Raw genomic sequence first — 21,340 nt, forward strand, 5'->3', positions numbered from 1 at the left:
GTGGCGAGAGAGTGTCGAAAACGGTGATGAATGTGGGTCAGTTTGTTTATCCGGCTGAGAGATTGACCTAAACGAAAAGACGTTTGCAGATTCCCAACACTCAAAAGTTTTAAGAGTATAATTTTTGGTTTATTCTATTTTAACCTTTTATGCGGTATCATCGATAGCCTTTCGAAACCTTTTGAAAGTAAGTGGTTTTCCAAGAAATACTAAACGACGAAAAGTTTCAGAAAAACAGGAAGCAATTATATTTAGTATCATTTACTTTGACCGGTTCCAAGTTATCTTAAGTAAAATTTATTACATTAATATATAAATACTTAGAGATAAAAGTCATAAAACGATTTCAACGAAAACTTTTACCTGAGTTGAAAAATATCATATTTTGGGTTCAACTTTTTAAATTTGGCCAATTCATGAAGGAGAAAATGCAAAGTTATTGCAAAACATAATTTTACAAAATTGTGATAATTTTGGAGAATATTTTCAAATAATTATTGTCCGAAAAAAGTAAAGCAGAGTTTTTCTGCTCAAAATTGGTTTTATGACTTGACATGTTAAAGCTTCGAGAAATTCCAACTTCTTTAGATCTATATAATGTACTGGACACACTTACGACTTCAGCCGAGAGACGGCTTAACATAATTATAATCAAAATAATGATTAGATGACATTTTCATATGTTTCTGATTGAGCTCTCTCAGCTCAAGCTGAGAAACGGCATACTTAGTGATAAACTGATGGGAAATTAGTCTAATCATTATTTTGATGATAATTAAGTTAAGTCGTAAGTGTATATAGGGCATAAGTAAGGTCCACCTATTTACTTACGAAAAGCTTGGTTCTAAAAGCGTGGTTCTAACGCGTAGGTAGATAATTTGCAAACAAAACCGTTAAGATCGCTAAGGCAAAAAAAGTGAAATACAGGTAGAGTGAAAGGAACATCTATTGACATTTTAAGAATTCGTGTCAGGACACAATTGACACTCTATTCTAGAGCATTTGGAATATGAAATTTATAGGTATATTACAGAAAGAACATAATTTTATTAGATACATTAAAAACATTTCAACATTTTGACAAAATGAATTAGGGGTTCCCGGTCGAGAGGGTGTTCTTTGCAAATATATAAATAATAATTCAGAAAAAGAGAGATAAAAGATACCAACTTATCGTTTACGGGTAAGGTCCGGCAATGGCAAAGATGCCAAATGATAGTGATCATAGTGATAGTAGGGCACACGTAGACTCAGAATGATCTTCGGGAGTATAAAGCCGGTGTGTAAAATTTGTCAGTAAAGTATTAGGTAAAGGATATTATATGTAATGGACCTCTAATCGATGATCCTAAGCTTTCAGTGTATGACAGTTTAGGAAAAGTCTTTATTGTCTTATCTTACAGGCTAAATAATCTCGAAGATCAGCCTCAATCTTATAATTATCATTTGGATCTCTTTGGGCACTTGATCAATTTTCGCTTTTTTATTTTCAAATTCTTTTCAATAACTCAAAACTTGTTTTAAAAAATACTTCGGCCCCTATAACATCAATCTGAATTAAATGATTAAATTTTATTATACGTATGTTGAGTCTTCAACAATTCATTTAAATTTGATAGACTAAAAGTTTATTTGGTAGCTTTTCAATAATAATTCCCTCACTTACAGTCAAGTTTGCTAATCCGGGCGCTTCGCTATCTGGATCGTTTATGACTAATCCACTTAAAATAATATTTTTATTTTTATTTCCGTAATATAGTCACTACAGTAACATAATATAACTATTCAAGTTTGAGAAAAAGCAATAATAATATTTTTATCCATTAAATAAGTGAGTGTAATCGACTCATTTCAATCTTGTGCCAGGTGGGTTCTTCACTAAAAATTTTCTAGCAGTGATATTTTCGTTAATGACAGCTAGTTGATTGAAAACATTTATTGTTTTTTCCTTGTGAAAAAAGTACTTTAAATCCAAAGGTTTAATTAAAAGTGAATTAGCGAAAAGGCGACCCAGTTAGTGCATGTTGACTTATTTCAGTATTATCATTATTTTATAAATTTTCTTTAATATTTTTGATATTTTTTTAAAATTATGTTTCTGAATGAAACAGTGAATAATTCTATGAATTTAGAAGAAGTAAAAAAGAATTTCCTCAGTCCAAAAACAAGCGTTTAAGTAGCACTCTTCGGAAAATGATCCAGTTATCTCACCTTACTATATACGTGTTATTTTTGACTCAAAATCCTGGTTATTAAGTAGATTAATTTCATAAAAATCGAAGAACATTGAAAATCGGATACACCGAAATTCAGATTATGAAAGGCACTTCAGAATACAAATAAATTTAAATTTAAGCTGTTTTTTAAGTGTTCGGCCTAAAAAAAATTTACCCTAGGCAAAATAATGTAATTAAGCTAATATATTAACATAAAGTTAGTGTTGGTTTCAATATAACCGAAGATACAGGGGGTTAAATTTCGTTTAATGAGATTTAAAAAATCATAACACAAATCTTCAATTTGACTAAATTTGATGAACTATGGTGCTAAAGAAAGGTTTCACCAAATATGCTACAAGTTTCTACAACATCTGATGTTCATAAAACCAATGCTAGTGACACTAATATCACAAAACTAATTTCTATAAAATTTGTACTCACATTTCGATTCCTGGTCAGCTAATTTTGATTACTATACTTTAGCATGTAGAGCACATTTAGGTCTACGTTTCATCCAAAAATTATAGGGGAATGTAGGCATGGTTCGCACAGAGTGAACCTTCAAACGATGTGAATTTTCTCTTTGCAAAGAGCTGACTTACCATTTCTCATCCCGTCTCATGAGCTTAATAATTATCTATCTTATGGCTAAAAAATCACGAACTAGCTCTTTGTAAACAAAAAGAAAATTTGCGTTGTTTGAAGGTTCACTCTGTGCGAATCATGCCAACATTCCACTATGTAGAATTTTTCTGTCGGTTCATCGGTTCATCCTAATTCCAGATTATTGTGATTTATTTTGATTTTGAACAATTTTGCCTGAATCTTTCTCTATTACATTTTTAAAGTTCTGCTGAAAATCATATAAGCTGGCATTGACAGTTGACTCCACATTGTAAGCCAAGACGGGGCTCACCTAAATAGAATTAAAAACTTATAGAGGGAAAATGGGGAAGTGAGGTTGCCACCCTTATTTTAACTTCTTGAGAGTGAACTGTCCACGGCGACTGATGCTCACTCACTAAAGTACTGATGTTAATAATTGCCATAAGCAACAAGAGCACCATATAGCAACCTTCAGCACCCGCCTTGTGACTTGGGATGGTAGGGGTTGGGCGTGTTAAAGGAATAAGGAATTGGGATTGGTGCCATTGGTGGGTTGCAGCCGTCGACGAGGGTTGACATGTGTCGAATAGGCCGCACGCTCTACAACATTAAGAATCTCATCTGTATAAGCTTATTTAGGCTTATCAGTTTTTTTTCGTTTTCTAATTTGGCTGATCTTTAGTATTATACTCAGATGATTTTTCAAACTTAATTCTTAGCTTAGGGCCCAAATAGACTCAGGCTGATCCTCGAAAATATTTAGCTTGTAAAATTTGACAGTAAAGATTTATCCCAAACTGTCATACACTGGGGGCTTAGAATCATCGATTAGAAGTTCTTTGCATAAATTTCCTTTACCTAATCCTGTACTGTCAAATTTTACAGGCTAAATATTCTCGAGGATCAGCTTGAGTCTATTTAGACCCTTATATGTTTCTTCAGCTACTGAATTATATTATTATACTAAACACAGTTTTTAAACTTCAATAGAAAGTCAGTCATGTTCATCAAAAGTCGAATATGTCATTAAGTTGATCATTTAAACATATTGACAGTCTCAGGGTGTGTCTTGATTACTAAATAGAAGAAAAGAATCAATTGAAGAAAACACAGCTTGATATTACTTCGGAAAAGAATGATTGGCTTTATGTGTACTAGATAATTTCTAGGCGCGCTAGGTGCCTATTGCTACACTTCATGCTCCAATAGTGTTTGCTACCGAAGAGACGGTTGCGTTTTGGATGCGGTTAGTGGCTGAGCGGGTGCAAAGTGGATGGTGTGAGGTGGGAGAGAGATAAAAAAAAAATGAATTGAATTGAAAGTGAAACTAATTGAATTCAAATGTGCGCATCACACAAGTGAAAGTGTTTTGAAAATCGCACGATTCCCATCTCTTATAATGTTAGGATCATTTTTCCATCATCTCAAACTTTTCTTATCATTTATAGTGATTGGGAGCGTGAGTAAGGAGAAAAACAATATGTTATGTGCGTGTAGGGTGGGATCTCATGTGGTACTATCGAGAGACGACCATGAATTCATCCACACACAATTTACTTTGGGTCTGTGAAAGATCATTTGTTTGCTCTCGCTCCTAAAGTGTTATTCTGACGAAAGTTATACACCTCTGAAACTTTTGCGATACGTGGACATGAGACATGGAATAAAGAGGGAAAAAAAATCTCTGGGATGGAAAAGTAAACGCGATTGCCAACACCGGGGCCGGGGATTACGTCAACGTGAGAGAGTCCGGTTTTCCACGAATCGATTGGTGAATGAGGCCATCATTCGGATGTCAAGACACTCGCGATTGATGGCATTAGCTCATTCTGGCCATAATGTTTAGAAAAAAAAAATCGTTCCGGGGCACACCTCATCGCAAAGACGAAGGTGACTACTTACTTTGCTCAATAACTTATGTGATTGAATACAATATATATATATATATTGATTTTCTGCAATATTCCTGACCATTTGGGGGAGAAAATTTGGAAGAAAGAGAGAGAAATCTTATCACACCTTTCAATCTTGCAAAAGACAAACCCCGTATGGTGTTCATGCACGCGATACTTTGGCTTTGGAGCTTTCCTAACGTTTGGTTAATTGAAGATGAAGAGACGACGGAGTAATTGTGAGGAGCCACACTCTCGATTGCCTCTGTTGATATTCTTCAAAATGGAGCTAGTTTTGTGTGTGAAGCTGAACAACACAAAAGGCCATTGACCATAAGAGAGATTCTCTCGCATCTCCACTTGGGTGAATTTTCTTAGGGCGCTTTTGATGGATTTAAGAAAGATACGAATACGATGAACAAAAAACAACATTTCACATGAACGACAAAGCGAACAAATTAATGGATGAAGATCATGATGATGATAGACTAAAAATTTAATATAACCTCAAGTATTATATACAATACAACGTCAATCTATCCAATAACAGGGAAATAATGACATTCAGTTTATTAAAACATCTTTCTATTTGCCAATTCGCTACTACATTGATTCTGCCCTGAAAACTCCATGAAGCGTAGAGTATACTATCTAATAAAACTCAAGACGAATATATACATAGGAGTTTATGTAGTGTGATAGAGTAAAAACCTCGCGAATTTCAATTGAAATCTCTTTGGTCATTCATCGGACGCCAGACAAGAAGTAAATTTATATACTCTACTGACCTTTCTCTAATTATTAACTTTAACACATACATTCACATAGTGAAAAGGAAGAAAAAAAAAAGAAGAAAATTGCAGTATGTAAATATTTCTTCATTGTGTAATATTTATTTTTTCCGGTCGGTATTATATGTGAGTTCGGTTGAAGCAGGAAAGATTGTTGATGGTAAGAGAGACTGCGTGAAAAAACACCATTGAAGCAATTAAAGAGCTAAGAAATTGTGTTTTGAGGGCAAGTTAAATTGCACTACAACGTTAGTGCATAGCAAAAAATTAGAGGCATTTTCTTGGTAGAAAATCATTCCTATATGAAGCCCTCAAGATGATTTATATGAATCTGCCAACTCTAAAAAAAAATCTCACATCTGAATACTATAAATCTGATTACTGGATTATTTGGCGCGTTGCGCCTTGGGTCTCTAGAATAGTTCTTTGCACTGACTGAGTGGTTAAAGGGCTTAAAGGAACTCAGTATTTCTTTATTGCTCATAAATATGTATGTATTTTTTATATTTAATTATGAAATTTAATTATGAAACACGAAGGATGTAGGGTTGTGCCCGTTATGCCCTAAACACACTTACGACTTAAGCTGAGAGATGGCTTAGTAATTATAATCAAAATAATGATTTGACTAAATTCCCATTAGTTTCTTACTAACTGAGCCGTTTTTCAGCTAAGCTAAGAGACGGATTACTTAGAATATGTATGTAAGAATGGAAATGTAATCTAATCATAATTTTAATTACAATAACGTTAAACCGTGTCTCGGCTTAAGTCGTAAGCGTGTCTAGGGAATTATTCTGTTCGTTCTGAAGGTTATGAGTACATTATAGTTTATTTTGGCAACCCCCATTAGCTTAACTCAACTTTATATTCCGTAATACCCACCCTGCAGAGGGCGAAAGCCGAAGTTGTTCGGGTAGCGGCAGTTTTTAAGACCCTATTTTTTATTGATGTCTTAATCTCAACTTCTTATTTAAAATTGGAATAAAAAATATCATAGCATTTGACGAGTTATGATAATGATAGGATTGTTTTTTTGGAATATGGGGATCTCAAGCTTCTTAATGCCTTAATTTTTTTTTTATATTTCTCACTAAAAGTGTGACACATCGCTTACTTATTTTAAAAACTAGGGGAAAGTTTCCAGTTTTTAAAATATATTGCAGAGTCACAATTATTCAGTAACTTAGAGAAATATGTAGTCATTACGAAGCTTGGGATCGTACGAAACCTGAGAATTTTCCCTTATGCGGGTTCGATTGATTTCGGGTCAAAGCGATTAGAAGTTGTGATTTGCATAAAAGGTCTAAGGTCTAAGAATATAACTTAAATAAATTTGATCGCATTCGATTCTATGCGGAGTAGTTAAGATATTGAAAAAAAAACAAATTTTCATTTTCACGACTATCAAAAAATACACTTCGAAGAATTTCAGTTAGAATGTATCTTTGCTATTGGCCCCAATATATTCCAGGTTACACAAGAACGATTTTCTTACCGTTTTTAACCCTTTCAAGACGAGAGGTTCAAAAATTATGAGTCTTTTTATGCATTTTCTCTAGAAATTTTTTTAACCCAATCGTCTTAAGAGTTAATCAAATTTTAAGAAAATAAGATCTGCAAGTTTATGAAGTTTTATAGTGACAATCTCCTATTAAGATCTAACATCAAATAAGTGAAATTAAGAATGCTCAAAAATAAAGTAGAAAATTCTAAAATTTGTCATAATCTGGGGGCAAAAATTAAGTTGATATTTGTAAAATTCTGTCAAATTATTTAAGCACATTAATTAAACTAAAGCGTGTCCCGAATTTAAATCCCAAGAAGACAAATGATTCTCATTAAAAAACTATAGTACATATAAAAATACTATTTATATTTCTTGAAAGGGTATTTCATTGTGATTCAAATCCACTTTATGATTTTTTATTCAAGTGGTTTCTCTGCGAAATCTCGCACCATCTTCATTACTCCCTACTCTTTGGCTCTGGGCAAGGTCGTCCCCACGATCTCTGACGACTGTCTTCCACTTTCGTGCGAAGTCCTGCAAATCTTTGGCTGGATTAGCCTTCTTCTTCAAGTCTCCTTTCAAAATTCCCCAGTATTTCTCAATTGGGCGGACTTCTGGACTGCAGGGCGGCTTGACCTTCTTATCTACATATTTGACATTGTTGTTGGAAAACCATTCCAGGGTGGCTTTCGCGTAATGACATGATGCCAAATCATGCCAAAATAGAGGAGGGATGTCGTGGCTTTGATACAGTGGCAAAAGTCGTTTTTGGAGGCACTCTTTAATCTAGATATCCACGTTCATCGTCCCTGTCACGAAAAATTCTTCGCTTCGACGTCCACAAGATCAGATTGCCATCCAAACCACATATTTCTTCGGGAACTTGTCGTACTCTTTGAACCTGTACTTGCTGGCTACATCCGTACGAGTCTTCCTCGTGTAAAACTGTTGGCCGGGCAACTGGGTCATTTCACCTTTTACGACACTTTCGCCATCCATCAAAATGCATCCTTGAAAGCCTTTCAAAACTCGATCACTCAAATTTCTCGACCACGTTTTGGCACTTTGCTTCTGCTTGTCCGTGCAATGGGGAGCAGCTTTAGCTGTGTACGTTATCAATCCGGTATTTTCTTTGTTTCTCTGTACTAAACTCTTGGAGATACCCAGCTTTTTGCCCACATCTCTGACTGAAAGGCAAAGTTGCTTCTGGAAAAGCGCCAACACTCTCTTCTCCATCCTCTTGTCTACAGCTCCAGGTTTTCTGCCACATCCTGTCTTTTGAACAACAGTCCTGAGTTCCTTGAAGCGTAATATAACCCTTCGCACCGTGGATGGACACTTTCCGGTGATCCTTCCGATTTTAGCATAGCTCCCTTTTGGATTCTTTAGGTACGTGTCCACAATCAATTTGCGCAGGTTCTCCATTTTTATCACTTTTTTCAGCCAAAACACAACCTTTTTCAATATTTTTTTCAGAAATTAAAAGCTGACGAAATTCTCTTGAAAAGTCAAAAAAAAAAATCAAAGCAAAACTCAATTCCTATTGTGACTATCGTCATGTCGAAAACTTGGCATTTAAATCCCGGACACGCTTTATTTAATGAATTAAAATCTAAAATAAATTTTACGAAATATGATCAATATGTCGAGTAATCTAAAGCATTCTTTTTCCCATCCCTTTCTCTTGAAAAAGATAACTAATAGGGGAGAAATTTCTTTTAATGGTCAGTTAAATAATAAGATTTTAGTATTCTTAAAAGTAATTCATATATATGTTCCTATATTGCATTTGTATGTTGGAAAGAATTTGCTTTATTAATCCAAATCTAAATCAATATACCGAAAAATTACTGCATATGTTAATTTTTTGATTTATTGGCAAAATTTTAACTTTGAAAATTTAATTGATCTCCTGCCAAATAACGGTAAAATAGCGATCGTGTCGTTCTCCTCAACGTCCATTGACCGGCCACTCTTGACTCTCAAGGTTGCCTCCCTGACCAGCTTCAAAGAGTGAAGTGATATGGTATGAGCCCCTGGTGGCATGTGTGGTGGAGACAGTGTGCCATTGGATGGCTCAGAGTTCGGTTGTTGAGATAACGCTTCCCAAAAAGAGCGGCACTGCCCACAGAGTGTAAGCGTCAGTAATTCAGAAGAACTACAACTTTGTATTTTTACTGCTCAAACTCAAGAGAAAGAGAGAAAGAGAGAGCAGTATTATAATTCTTCTATTTTTTAACCCTCTAAAATTTTCACCATCCACCTTCCAGGAACCACTGGAAGATTTCTCAGACGATTTCAGAGAAATTACGTCACGCTGTTTGTCTGTCCATCTTCCCGCCCGGCAGTCGCCAGCTTTAGAGGCCAAACGGTTAGAGATAGCGATTTAGGGCCTTCGGGGGACGCCTCTTCCACCATTAACACGCCACTCATTTTCCGCGCACCACTAAAACCATGTTTTTTTTTTTTAGATTGCTCGAAAACACGTCATGCGATTTTTCTTTTTTGTAGAGACATTACCCAGTCAGAGATTTTGTCCTTATACGAAGACACCATTGAATCATTCCTAATAACGGTTTCAGGTTAAAGTTTAAAAAGGCTCTATAGAGCGTATTTCTCGACCGAATGGGGTCATGTTTACGCTCGTTTAAAATGTCTTGTCATTTCTGAAAACTTTATAGAAATTTTGTGAAAAATTCAATCAGCCGGACTTGCAAGCAATCGATTAGATTAGAGATTATCTATATAAGATTTTTGAGAATATTTAGGGTAAGTGTGCCAAATTTCGGCATAGTTGCATGCAAGTGGCAAAGTCTCAAGTTTGAAATGTAATATTTTTAATACAAATTGATTTTTTTTTATTCCTTTGTCTTAAAGCGTGTTGCTTGGAACCTTGTAGACAATTTATCGTATTTATTTACTCTAAAATCATTCTTAATATATTATTTTAAAATGAATAAAAATGTAGATAAAGTTTTGGTGTCCTATTTCGGCCACCTTCATTCTCATAATTTTTTGCCCTTCGGGAATTCTTCCAATGTTTTTTTCACGTCATCTCGTTTGTCGAAGCTACATTTTTTGTTATTCTTTTGCATTGTATAATCTTTAGAGTAAGTAAAAACTTGAAATTCATTGAAATTAGAGGAACAAAAAAGGTGGCCGGAATTGCAAGCTGGCCGGAATTTGACACATTTACCCTACCCTGAGCAAAAAGATTTTCGTTAATTTTAGCGAAAGTATATACAAATTTAATTTTCAGAAACCTTTACTTTATATCCAAAAAATTTTTTTTAGTCATCTATGAAATTGCTTTTATCGTTTCTTATATATTTTTTTGCCATTCTAATGACCTTTGGTGATTTCTGAATTTCTATACTAATCGACGGCATTTTTCATTTATTATTCATTTGCAGACTACAGCAAAGTAAAGCGTAAAAAAAGGGAAGAGGAAGGTGATAAAGTGGCAGGAAGTGTCTATAATATTTAGTGGTGAAAAAGAATTTTTTTAACAAATTAAATAAGGATACACAGCGTAATGGTTTGAAGTGATTGAAGGGGAAGTGAACGAGGAAATGTTTTAGAAAGAAAATTATCTTTGAGCCCATTGTGTGTGTGTTGTGTTCTGGGTGGGCTAAATGGTGACTTGTGATCATGGGGGATTTGGAGGATTTGCGGAAAAAGCCATCGACTCTGCCAATAAATATCAAACCAACCGGTGGTATTCCATCTGCATCGTCCTCAGACAGTGGCAGCAGCAGCAGCGACGAGTCCCAGGTACCTGTAGGCCAGTTGCCTATTGTGGGACGCAAGGAGCCCGAGAGGACGTACATTTTTCCGGGAGTTACAGGCTCAAGTGGCGGTGTCGGTGGGGGAGGTAGTAGTCTAGACAGTGGCTTAGTGAGTGGCTCGCGTGGGCATGCAAGGTCAGTTAGTCATGGTGGGGGAGCCATTGCGAGTTCCTATGGTTCGGTTAGTCGTCCATCGGCACTCAAGTCCGCTATGCGGGGACACCAGAGAGCACTGTCCCAGGGTCAGATTACAGACTCTACGGGGAGTGGTCAGGGAACACGATCGGGCCACAATCGGGTGGGTTCCAAGACGGACTTCATCTTACCTCCAGGTCATAAAGATTCCCCAGAAGCACGTGAACCAACTCAATCGGCCACGAGTGGGGGTCGGGGACACTCGAGACAGGCATCAAGATCTGAGTCCATATACACACTCAGACGCACCGAATTGCCACCATGGTGGAAACGCTTCCTCTTCTGTCGCGGTGACAAGGGTGATGATTGTGCCTTTCGTACAGTTGTTCCAAATCACACAGTGCCCCCGAAAACACCCAAACGAGAACATCCCAATGGACGACGAGTTGGCAATAAGATTCGCACAACAAAGTATACCTTATTGTCTTTTCTACCCAAAAATCTGCTGGAACAATTTCACCGAGTGGCAAATTTATACTTCATTTTTATCGTGCTGCTCAACTGGTTTCCAGCCATTAATGCGTTCGGCAAAGAAATTGCCATGATCCCCGTACTCTTTGTCCTCGGGGTGACAGCCATTAAGGATCTCTTCGAAGATCGACGTCGCCGATCATCAGACAAGCGTATCAACAATACCACATGTCGAGTATACAATGGGTGAGTTTGAATTAAGTTCCTTCCTCGGCTTTTGGCCAAAAATAATTGGTTTGGATTTTCACATACACGCGTGAGATGAGATAAAACTGTACACGATTTATACATCCGAACAAAGCTTGTTTGAGCGCATGATTTAATTTTTTTTTTGCTATAAAATTAGCCAAGATTATTTTGAATTCTTTTACAATATTTAATATAGAACATAGTTATTCATATAACCATTAAGAAAAATCCAATATCACGAAGAAAAAATTATTGTTTAAAGCACAATAATTTATTATACTGTATTTCATAATTTTAAACAGATCTTTTTTTTATTACTTCTTGGAAATAATACATAGGCAATTTAATAGAACATAATAATTTCCTTATAATAGTTGCTAATGTTATCTAAAATGTTTTGAATTATCAAATAATCGATTAATTGATAGATTAAATTAAGTAGGGGAGACTAGGGTAAAAAGTCACAAAACGGATATTTTATTTTTTTACAAGCTACTCGAGCGCTTCAAAAATTTCTAATTGGCGCAGTTTTATAGGAAATTTACCGCACTAGAACTTTGGGAAAGTAATTTTCCTCTATTTTGTAAGGAAATACGTTTATCGAGCCAATTTCTAAAAGGTAATTTTGTGACTATTCTCAAAAATGCTGGGGCAAATAGTACCAGACATTATGGTGGGTATTATCATATTTTGATTTGCTTCATTACAGGCTTCTGTAAATTTGAAAAAATACCTAGAAGACATATTTTCATAGAAAATTTATTCATCTACACCTTTGTAAAACACGGTTTTCTTTGCGAGAAAAGTCGGAAAACGAGAAAAGCGGTTTTCAATCTATTTTACAAAAAAACAAACAAAAGCCTGCAAATCGTTTGACCAATTCAAACAACAAGCGGCAAGACATGATAATGACGTTTCTTTTAGCCGTGAGGCATCATAAATTGCTTCGCTTTTTTGTTACTTTTTGCTCTATACCTTTTGTTACTTTTTACCCCAAGTGGCCATTTTTAATAAAAGGATTTCTGGAGAAAAGAACCTTTGTGAAATTCTAAAATAGATAGCGGATTCGTATTCAAAGAATTCAAATTATTTAGAAAATATTCACCAGTGCATCAATTTTGGAAAATAAATAGGTAATAATTGTTATTTTCTGCAAGGAAAATATTTCAAAAATAGGACTAAAAATTTCGATATTTTTTTTATTTTCTAAATTCCTTGTTCGAATTCTAAGAAACTTACGACATTGAAGCAGGTCTATGGAGGCTATCTATAGAAAAAAATTTGAGCCGATATCTTTTTTGCCTTGGAAGATATTGAATTTTGAATTTTTCTATTTGTGACTTTTAGCCCAAGTCTCCCCTATTATTATATTAATCTCAGATTAAGTCTTTCCGGACCATGAGATATATAGCACGTCAACTTGATTTTTTTCCAAAGTTTTAGGTCCTCAATAAAAAATTTTGCGTTGAGATAAAAAATATAATTAACTTTCAAAGATATTGCGTGGTTCCGGGAGCGGGAGAATCACAAAAAATTATCTAGGCTAGAATTACAAAGGTCTCATATATCTAATTATTTTCCTAAAATGTTAAAAAATTAAAATATATATACTTGGTTTAAAATTTTTTTTATGAAAAATATAGATCAGGCATTTGAAAATTCTTAATGAATTACGACAGACTTCGTTGCTAAGACTGAAAAAAAAATGCTTCTTCGGAAGAAACGTTTTAAAAAAATGTGGCGAGGTTTATTCTTTCAAAAATTAACTTAGATTTGGATGTATTTCTACTTTACAATTATCAACAATAATTACATTTTTTTAATAGTTTTGAATACCTAAAAAATTGGGATTTAATACTCCTTAAAAGCGCTTACGTAATTAATGTTATATTTCTTTTATCCCAATGATAAGAAAGATTATTCGGAAATTGGTAATTCAATTTTATTTTTGATTACTTTTATAACTTCTTGGAAATACCTATCCAATTTGTGGTATGAAATTGTCTGACTAATTAATTTATAGAAATTTCCGTCCGTGTGAATGAATTTTATATTCAAATTTTTCTCACTAACAACGGCTTTTATGAATGAAGTGCACCTCATAATGACTTTTGATAAAATATTTAATTGATAGAGGGAAACAATCGATGTGATACTTTCATGTGGTGCATAATATAAGTTTAGTATTTTTATCAAGATAATTCTTATAGTAAATGAATAATAATTGCTTATGTTTTTTTTCCTGATTTTCATTCTGCCTTTTAATAATATGAATTAATTTATTAATATTTGAAAATTAAAAGCTTCCTTCAATATCTTATTAAATACCAAGCCAAATTACAAAATGCTGTGTTTTTTCCTTTTGTCTATAAGCCTTTCTTTTATTTTAAAATTTTATATATGACATTAAGATAGATTGAAAAATGATTTCTTCATTTTTATTTACTCGGACTCTTTGTCTCTTACTTTGCTCTTTTTTTACGTCTTCATCAGACTTTAATTGAACAATTTGCCCAAAAGTCAGTCTGCCTTTTCAAGCGGGTTTTCTGTGGCCTCATATTTCCGCGAATACTCCTACGAATGTTCATTTTTTTTCCTTTCTAAATGCCTCTTATATACTAATTCAACGATGAGTATTAGCTATCGTGAAGGACACCTATTGTTATTTGGCGGCACCGTTGCTACAAGGGGTAATTCATTAATATAATATCAAGGAATTAGGTTTACGATATAGAATCACTGTGAATCCTTAAAAAATGTAGGACTAAAATGATGCATATTTTTATGAAATAATTTTTCAAACAACTTTGAAAATTATGTTTATTTTATGTATACCTTACAAAATATCTGATATGGCCTTTCTTTGCTGTCTCAACAATAATGTTCTCTTTTTTTCACCATAATTTCCCATCTGTTTTTACGCAATATATTTCTTACTCTTTATGTATAACCTTTTTGGTATAAACATAGAAAGTCTAATACGTGCTCTGTTTTGGGAATTTTTCTATAGCTCATTTAAATACCTCTGTTCTAGAATAGACAATGTTTGCCGAAGACCTGAAGAGGTAGCAAAAAAAAAAAAAGTTGAAATTAATGCCGTGAAATTTTACACGTGCAACAAAGTACCAGATGGTTGATATTTATCTCACTAGTATATACTATATGAAAGTAATATTAGATATCATGCGTGGTGTCTTGTGACACTATACCACCTATTATCTATTTCAACGTCATTTCTTCTTAATTTATTGAGAATATACACCATTTATACTCAAATAAACCATTTAGTCGGACATTTCATTTCTGGGTGATTAGGAAGAGTTAATGAACTCACATTTTAATTGTTCTGTCTGCTTTGAATCGATCTCAAGACCGTTGATAAACTTCGTGTGCTTTTATAGCAAAATTGAAGCTTTGTTCACTATTAGACTATTTTTTTTACTACAATCAATTCAAGTGATAACGTAATTATTTTGCTCAATTCATATATTTGATAAGATAATAAATTTATGTGTGTTAGATGCACAGTAAATTTTGTTGTCTCTATCAGTAAATGGTTCGATAATTTTCCGCCAATATTGAGCTTTTATATTTTTTATCATTTTTTTTGTATTTCTCATAATTATGAGTTGAGAAATTTTATTGATTGATTGATGATCGACGTTTTCCCATGTTTAATTGAAAGTGTGAATAAGTGTGTGTTAATTAAACGAGAACACTAATTTTTTCCCATTATTCTACATATTTTTGTTGTTTTGAATAGTTGAAAAACACATACATATATATAACTTAATAAAAACCGCCTAATGGGTTTTTAAGTTATTTTGTTTCAATTCCACTGAAATTAGTAATTAAGGGTGATAGTAACATGAGTTTTTTTCTGAGTGCGAAATTCGCTCGAATTTGTCACTTAGAGAAAGATGCGAGATTTAGAACTCTGAGCCTGTGATTGAGTAAGTCTCAGTCAGGAAAGGGGAATGTAATAAGGTTTTTTTGGTTTGATCGTTGAAATTGATACTGATATTTTGTGTAATTTGCTTTTTTTTTTAAATTTATCAATACTCGTGGCAGTATAATACGTTCAAAGTGATCATAAGAGATCTTGAATTTCTTATATTGAGTGGGGATTTGATATCATTTCTCTTCCTAGGAACGGAATCGCTAACAATCGGAGATACTGCAGTATACAAAGAAATTTTCTTGGCATAGCTGCAACCAGAAAAAAAAACTATTTTGATTTCTGTTCCGGTATCGGTTATCTTATTTTAATCTACTGGGACCTTAGGAAATCATTCGGTTAGTGATTCTCTATTTCTTGGACGCTTGGTAGCATTTTTCCTACCAAAATGTGCACAATTCGAAGTTGGGATGGATTTAATGGCACTCCAGGATTGTTCTTGGCCAAAATTTTACGTCACAAATTCTTTATATCTTCCTTCTCGCTATCCTTGTAAATAAATATATTTGATTTCATAATTTTTGGCTTTATAAACATTTTAAATTTTACTAAGCTGGTGATGGCAAATCACGGCGCTAGGATTAGTTACTTAGGTGACTAATGCGCCTTCCCTTTCGGATTCTCTCTTATAAAAGTGTTTGAGCAATTCTACATATATAAAAGTTCGGAAAGATTATCTTCATGTAGTTCTTTAACATCACCCCCCCCCCCATTATCAGCTTCCCAACTTTACGCATGGCCTTATGGTAAATGCCATCGAACAGGTAGCCTGTTCAAATCCTCACGAATTTACGATGCAATCTACTAATTATTACTAGTCGAATAAATCGAATTCTTTAAATTAGAAATAAGCTTTTTTGCGCAAATAATTTTTGTTGCTTTATCGCTGACCTGTCACATAAAATTGACGACAAAAACAAAATGAAGAGCCAAATAAGTTCAAATCGTCAGAAGAAATGTCAGTATGACTATGAACGAGGGCACTAAAGCAATTTTAAATAAATAAATAATTTGTAATCGCAGTAAATGTGATTTTAGTGATCGTCTTCAGGCGGTCTTACATGATAAAGGGTTAAATATTATGCTAAAATAAAAATATAATGTGCTGTGAAGTGTCAAATTTGTATAGTATAGATATCATAAACATATAGAGTGTATAAATTCTATAATGTACTTCTTTGGAGTTAGAATAATATATTGTTGTAAAATTGGAAAATATACCACCATCAAGTTATCACATTATTAATTTTAATCAATGATAATAAAAAAAGATTGATTGATATTTTTGCTGCTGTGCAGAATCAAAAAAGTAAATTTTATCAACAGGAAAAGGTGGCTAACTATGGCATCATGAAAGAATTTACTTTTTGAGGTCTCGAATAATCATGGGGAAAAACATGGTTCTCATTATGGACGTTTGATGACTGGGGAGTTTAATATGTGGTATAGATCGGGAATGTCATTCATATTTAAAGTCCAGAAATGTGTAGCTTTTGTCACGGATATGGGTAGAAACACTGAAAAATGGCATACAACTGGAAATCCTTGAAAATGCACGACCACGGTCACCAGAGTATGCTTTTAATGTAACTCTGCCATATAAAATGTTACCAAGCTCGGATGGGAGATTGTTGCCATTGTGTGTGGTCTTTGGTATTAAAGAAAAAAAAATACGAAAGATAAAGAATACGATGCAACGAGTTTTACTATACTAAATATACTGTAAATGTTATATATTTAATTAAATGATATATTTCTGTGTCTAAAATATTTTCTACACACAGAAAAATATGTACACAAAAATTTCTGTACATAAAAACAATAACTTTTTATGCACATATTTGCTACACCAAGAGATCACGAAAAAGTGTACACAATGATTTGTTCACCGAAAGGAGCTAAGATCGTGTACATTTTGTTACTCTGGCACTTTTTCTCTCTCAGCGGGAGAGAAAAGAGAGAGAAAAGTAACTCACTTGGTACTAAGTACGGAGAGTTTTGCGCAATATTCTCAATATCTGACAGTTTTCGGGAATCATGGCGGGTGTTATGCGTGCTGTGTCAAATAAAATGGTGAGGACACGTGGGTAAGCGTAGATTTCTGTGAGAAAAAGTGTTTTTTGAGTTGGAAAAGCAGGTAAATTTTCCGCATATCAGTGAAATTCTTCAGAAAAATGGTTTATGGTGTCTTTTTTGTCTACAGCATGAGAATAACTCTGAAAACCTGGGGATATTTTATGAAAACAGCATGAAACTGACGCCGGCAACCTCCCAGAATTTGGAAATTTTACATTCCTTGCTCCACAAAGTTGCAGTGAATTGGAGGTCACCGTGGAGGAGGCTCCTCCTGATCTGGTAAAATCATCAGAACTTTTTTACGAGCTCATTTGTAAAGGTAATCCGCCACATTTTCTAATTTTCTTTGTTTCTTTTTATAAGATTTTATTTGCCAACTTCCTACTTTTCAATGCTCTAAATTTAAAATTTGCCCTATTTGAAGTTTTCAATTCAGATTAGGTTATAATGGGGGCTGTACCTTAAAAGACAACAGAACTGAAGCCCCCATTTAAGCTCCATTCTGTCCAAATTTTCAATTAGTGCATTAATTAGGCATGTGAAAATTTCAAGAAAAAATTGAAACTTTTCAAATATTTAATTAAATAATTATTTCACTTGAAAAGAAAACGAAATTCTATTCTGCAAAATTTATTGTATAATATGTTTAAAATTTTAAAATTAAATAAATTTTGTCATTACTAAAATAATTTTCTATCCCAATTATTCTTAAAAATGTTAAAATACCACATGTTGAAACTTTCAGATCGTTCTTGAAATTTTGTAAAAATTCACATTATTACTATAAAAATAAATTTTATGAACATAAAAATAATTTCCTATCCCATTTATTTTTAAATTTTAAACTATCCGATATGAAATATTTCGATAGTTTATGAAGTTTTTAAAAGAAAATTGCTTGAACCATTTAAATAAATTTACTGATTAATCAAACAGTTTTTATACCAATTTTCGTTGAATTACTCTTAACATACATATTTTTATGTGAATAGTTAATAAAGTGGTAGAAAACGTGTTTCTTCGCTGATTTGGATCATATTTGCCTCCTCTTTTCCATTTAATGTTACTAATAAACTGAATGAGAATTAAGTTATTCTAAATAATTTTTTCAGAATGGTCTCCAAAAACATATGAGTTTTTGAGTAACGCTTCTACGTTCAACTGGAAGTGCCCGTGGAATTAAGCGACCATTTTGTTTAAAAATATCCGAAGGAAACTTCCGTGCCACTTTTCACAAAAATAATTAGTGTTTTTAAGCATGATTATACTTCTTTTACTTACTGTGAGATATAATGAGACTGAAAACTGTGAATTTGAATTGCAAAGCTTTAAAGCATATTTTCTATAACTTTTTAACATAATAAAAAAAATTATTTAATTATTAAAGTAAATTATTAAACATTTTGAAGTACACATTTAAACTATATTTTCTAAAATTTTCAATCAGAAATTTTAAAAATTCAGCCTCTGGAACGTGATTTTCTAAGACCTTTTTGGAAAAAAACATGCTTTTCTATGGACAAGATTTCTTCGAATTGGTTCATCTGAAATCCAGGAACCAAATATTTCCTGATCAAATAGACATAAAAATCTTCATTCAAGGACTACTTCAACTCATCAGCTAACAAGCACTATATGGTTTTTGGACTTCAGATGAATCAATTACAAGAAATCTTGTCCACCGAAAACTTTTTTTTTTTTCAAAAGAAAAGAAAATCCAAAAAAAAATCAGGTAACAATGGCTAAATTTTAAAATTTTTAAATGAAAATTTTAGAAGATATTGTTAAAATCTTGTGCTTCTATAAGCTTAAGAACTTTAATTAATATTTTTTTTAATATGCTGGAAAAATTTTGGAGAAAATATTTTGTTTTTTTTTAAGTCTTCTTGACCCACGTAACCCCTTAAGATAAAAATAAAGAAAGAAATTACTGTAAACACTGTAAAAGATGTTGACAAAATTGAACATAAGAAATATTTCTCACTTTGCATAGCTCACTCTTCTTATTGTATAGTTTCCAAAAAAAATATAATGTGTATGCAGATAAATTCTTATATTTCAGTTTTATTAAAATAAAATATATTTAAAAATTATTAAAATGTTTCTCCTTGGGATAAGGCATACGACGGAGGCTATAATTTACGAATCAGAGTTCTCATTAAAAAATACTGTTAGTGTACATACAGAAAAACATATTTTGTAAAATTGTTCATAAATATTTGTGAATTACTATTGGGGACTTACGAAACGTTCGTAAATCGTATAACTCACTAAAATGTTCGTAAAGGATTATATTTTTTCGCAAATACTGTCCGTAACAAGATCACCTAAAGAGGATTTTTTGTTCCTTTGGAGATATTTGTTCGTGAAAGAACAAAAAATCCTCGTTAGGTGATCTTGTTACGGACAGTGTTTGCAAAAAAAAAACAATCCTTTACGAACATTTTAGTGAGTTATACGATTTACGAACATTTCGTAAGTCCCCAATAGTAATTCACAAATATTTATGAACAATTTTACAAAATATTTTTTTCTAAAATTTCCTCAAAATGTTAACCATGGTTAAAAAAAAATAAAACAAGAAATACACAAAATGTTAACAAATGTTAAAAATTTTTGTACCAAATGTTAAAAAAAATTTACCAAATGTTAAAAATTTGTGTACCAACAGTTAAAAAATTGTGTACCAAACACTTGCTTAAAATTTTACCAAACACTTTTTCAAATCTGGACAGCCCTCGGTGTAACAATTTTGTGTACAAATTTTTCTGTGTGTAGAGAGTTCACATATAAATATTTAAGTGATTGTGCATTTACATAGCTGCGTTGGCAGATTTTTTTCGTGGTCACATTGTAAAAGTATGTATATTTCAATAATATGTCCTACGAGTATACCAAAAACTGCAATATATTAAGCCTATAAATTAAACTCTGGCAAACATCTTAATCGTGATTATGTAAAATTTTATGGTTTTAGGGGTTGATTTATACATAAGTTTTTATCTATTTATAATTGTATATAAGTCATGTTATATGATATAACTATTTGGTACCAGGAATCAAAAAAGCCAATGTAGGGGAAAGTACTCTCCCTTCGAACATTCATGCCTTCGAATAATGTGAATTTCTTTTGTTTTTCGTAAGCGATTTACACTAAATTATCACGAAATTATCAACAATTGATGACAAGCCAACCAAATTTTAATAGAAATATGAATGTCTCCTAAGAAAACTAAAAGAAAATTTACATTATTCGAAGGCATGAACGTTCGAAGGGAGAGTACTTTCCCTTATACCTAAAAATGTTTCGATATTATAGACAATTTTTAAAAAATATGATTAGCGAAATATTTTCATAAACGATTAATTAAACTTATAAAAGATATTGTAGAGTGAAAACAAATTGTATATGTTGGAATTTAAGTGGTTCTAAAAAGGAAAATCTGCGTTAAAAAAAAATTAGATAAAAAAGAGCTTAAAAGTTTGATTCCCTTTTTTAACTGTGGCAGAATTATTTCACACTCGGATCGGAACTGTTTGACCAAGTGTTTGACACTGGGTTTCAATACACGTTTGTGTAATGTTTTTCTACTTCTGAATTCGCAAATAAATATGATCACGTTTCTGCTTTGGTAGACTCTATTC

The 21,340-nt window shown here is 33.0% G+C and overlaps 1 protein-coding gene across 2 annotated transcripts in view; it reads left to right on the forward strand.

Annotated features, from left to right (window-relative positions):
• Positions 1 to 10,431: 10,431 nt before the first annotated feature.
• The window catches only part of LOC129807513 (phospholipid-transporting ATPase VD), a 49,829-nt gene continuing 38,920 nt past the window's right edge, over positions 10,432 to 21,340 (forward strand). For both annotated transcript variants that reach the window (XM_055856816.1, XM_055856817.1), the window contains exon 1: positions 10,432 to 11,658. In XM_055856816.1, coding sequence (XP_055712791.1) covers positions 10,670 to 11,658 — 989 coding nt within the window. In that variant the 5' untranslated portion in view covers positions 10,432 to 10,669. The remainder of the gene's footprint in view (positions 11,659 to 21,340) is intronic.

Source organism: Phlebotomus papatasi, chromosome 3 (assembly GCF_024763615.1).
Source record: "Phlebotomus papatasi isolate M1 chromosome 3, Ppap_2.1, whole genome shotgun sequence".
Lineage (NCBI taxonomy): Eukaryota > Metazoa > Arthropoda > Insecta > Diptera > Psychodidae > Phlebotomus > Phlebotomus papatasi.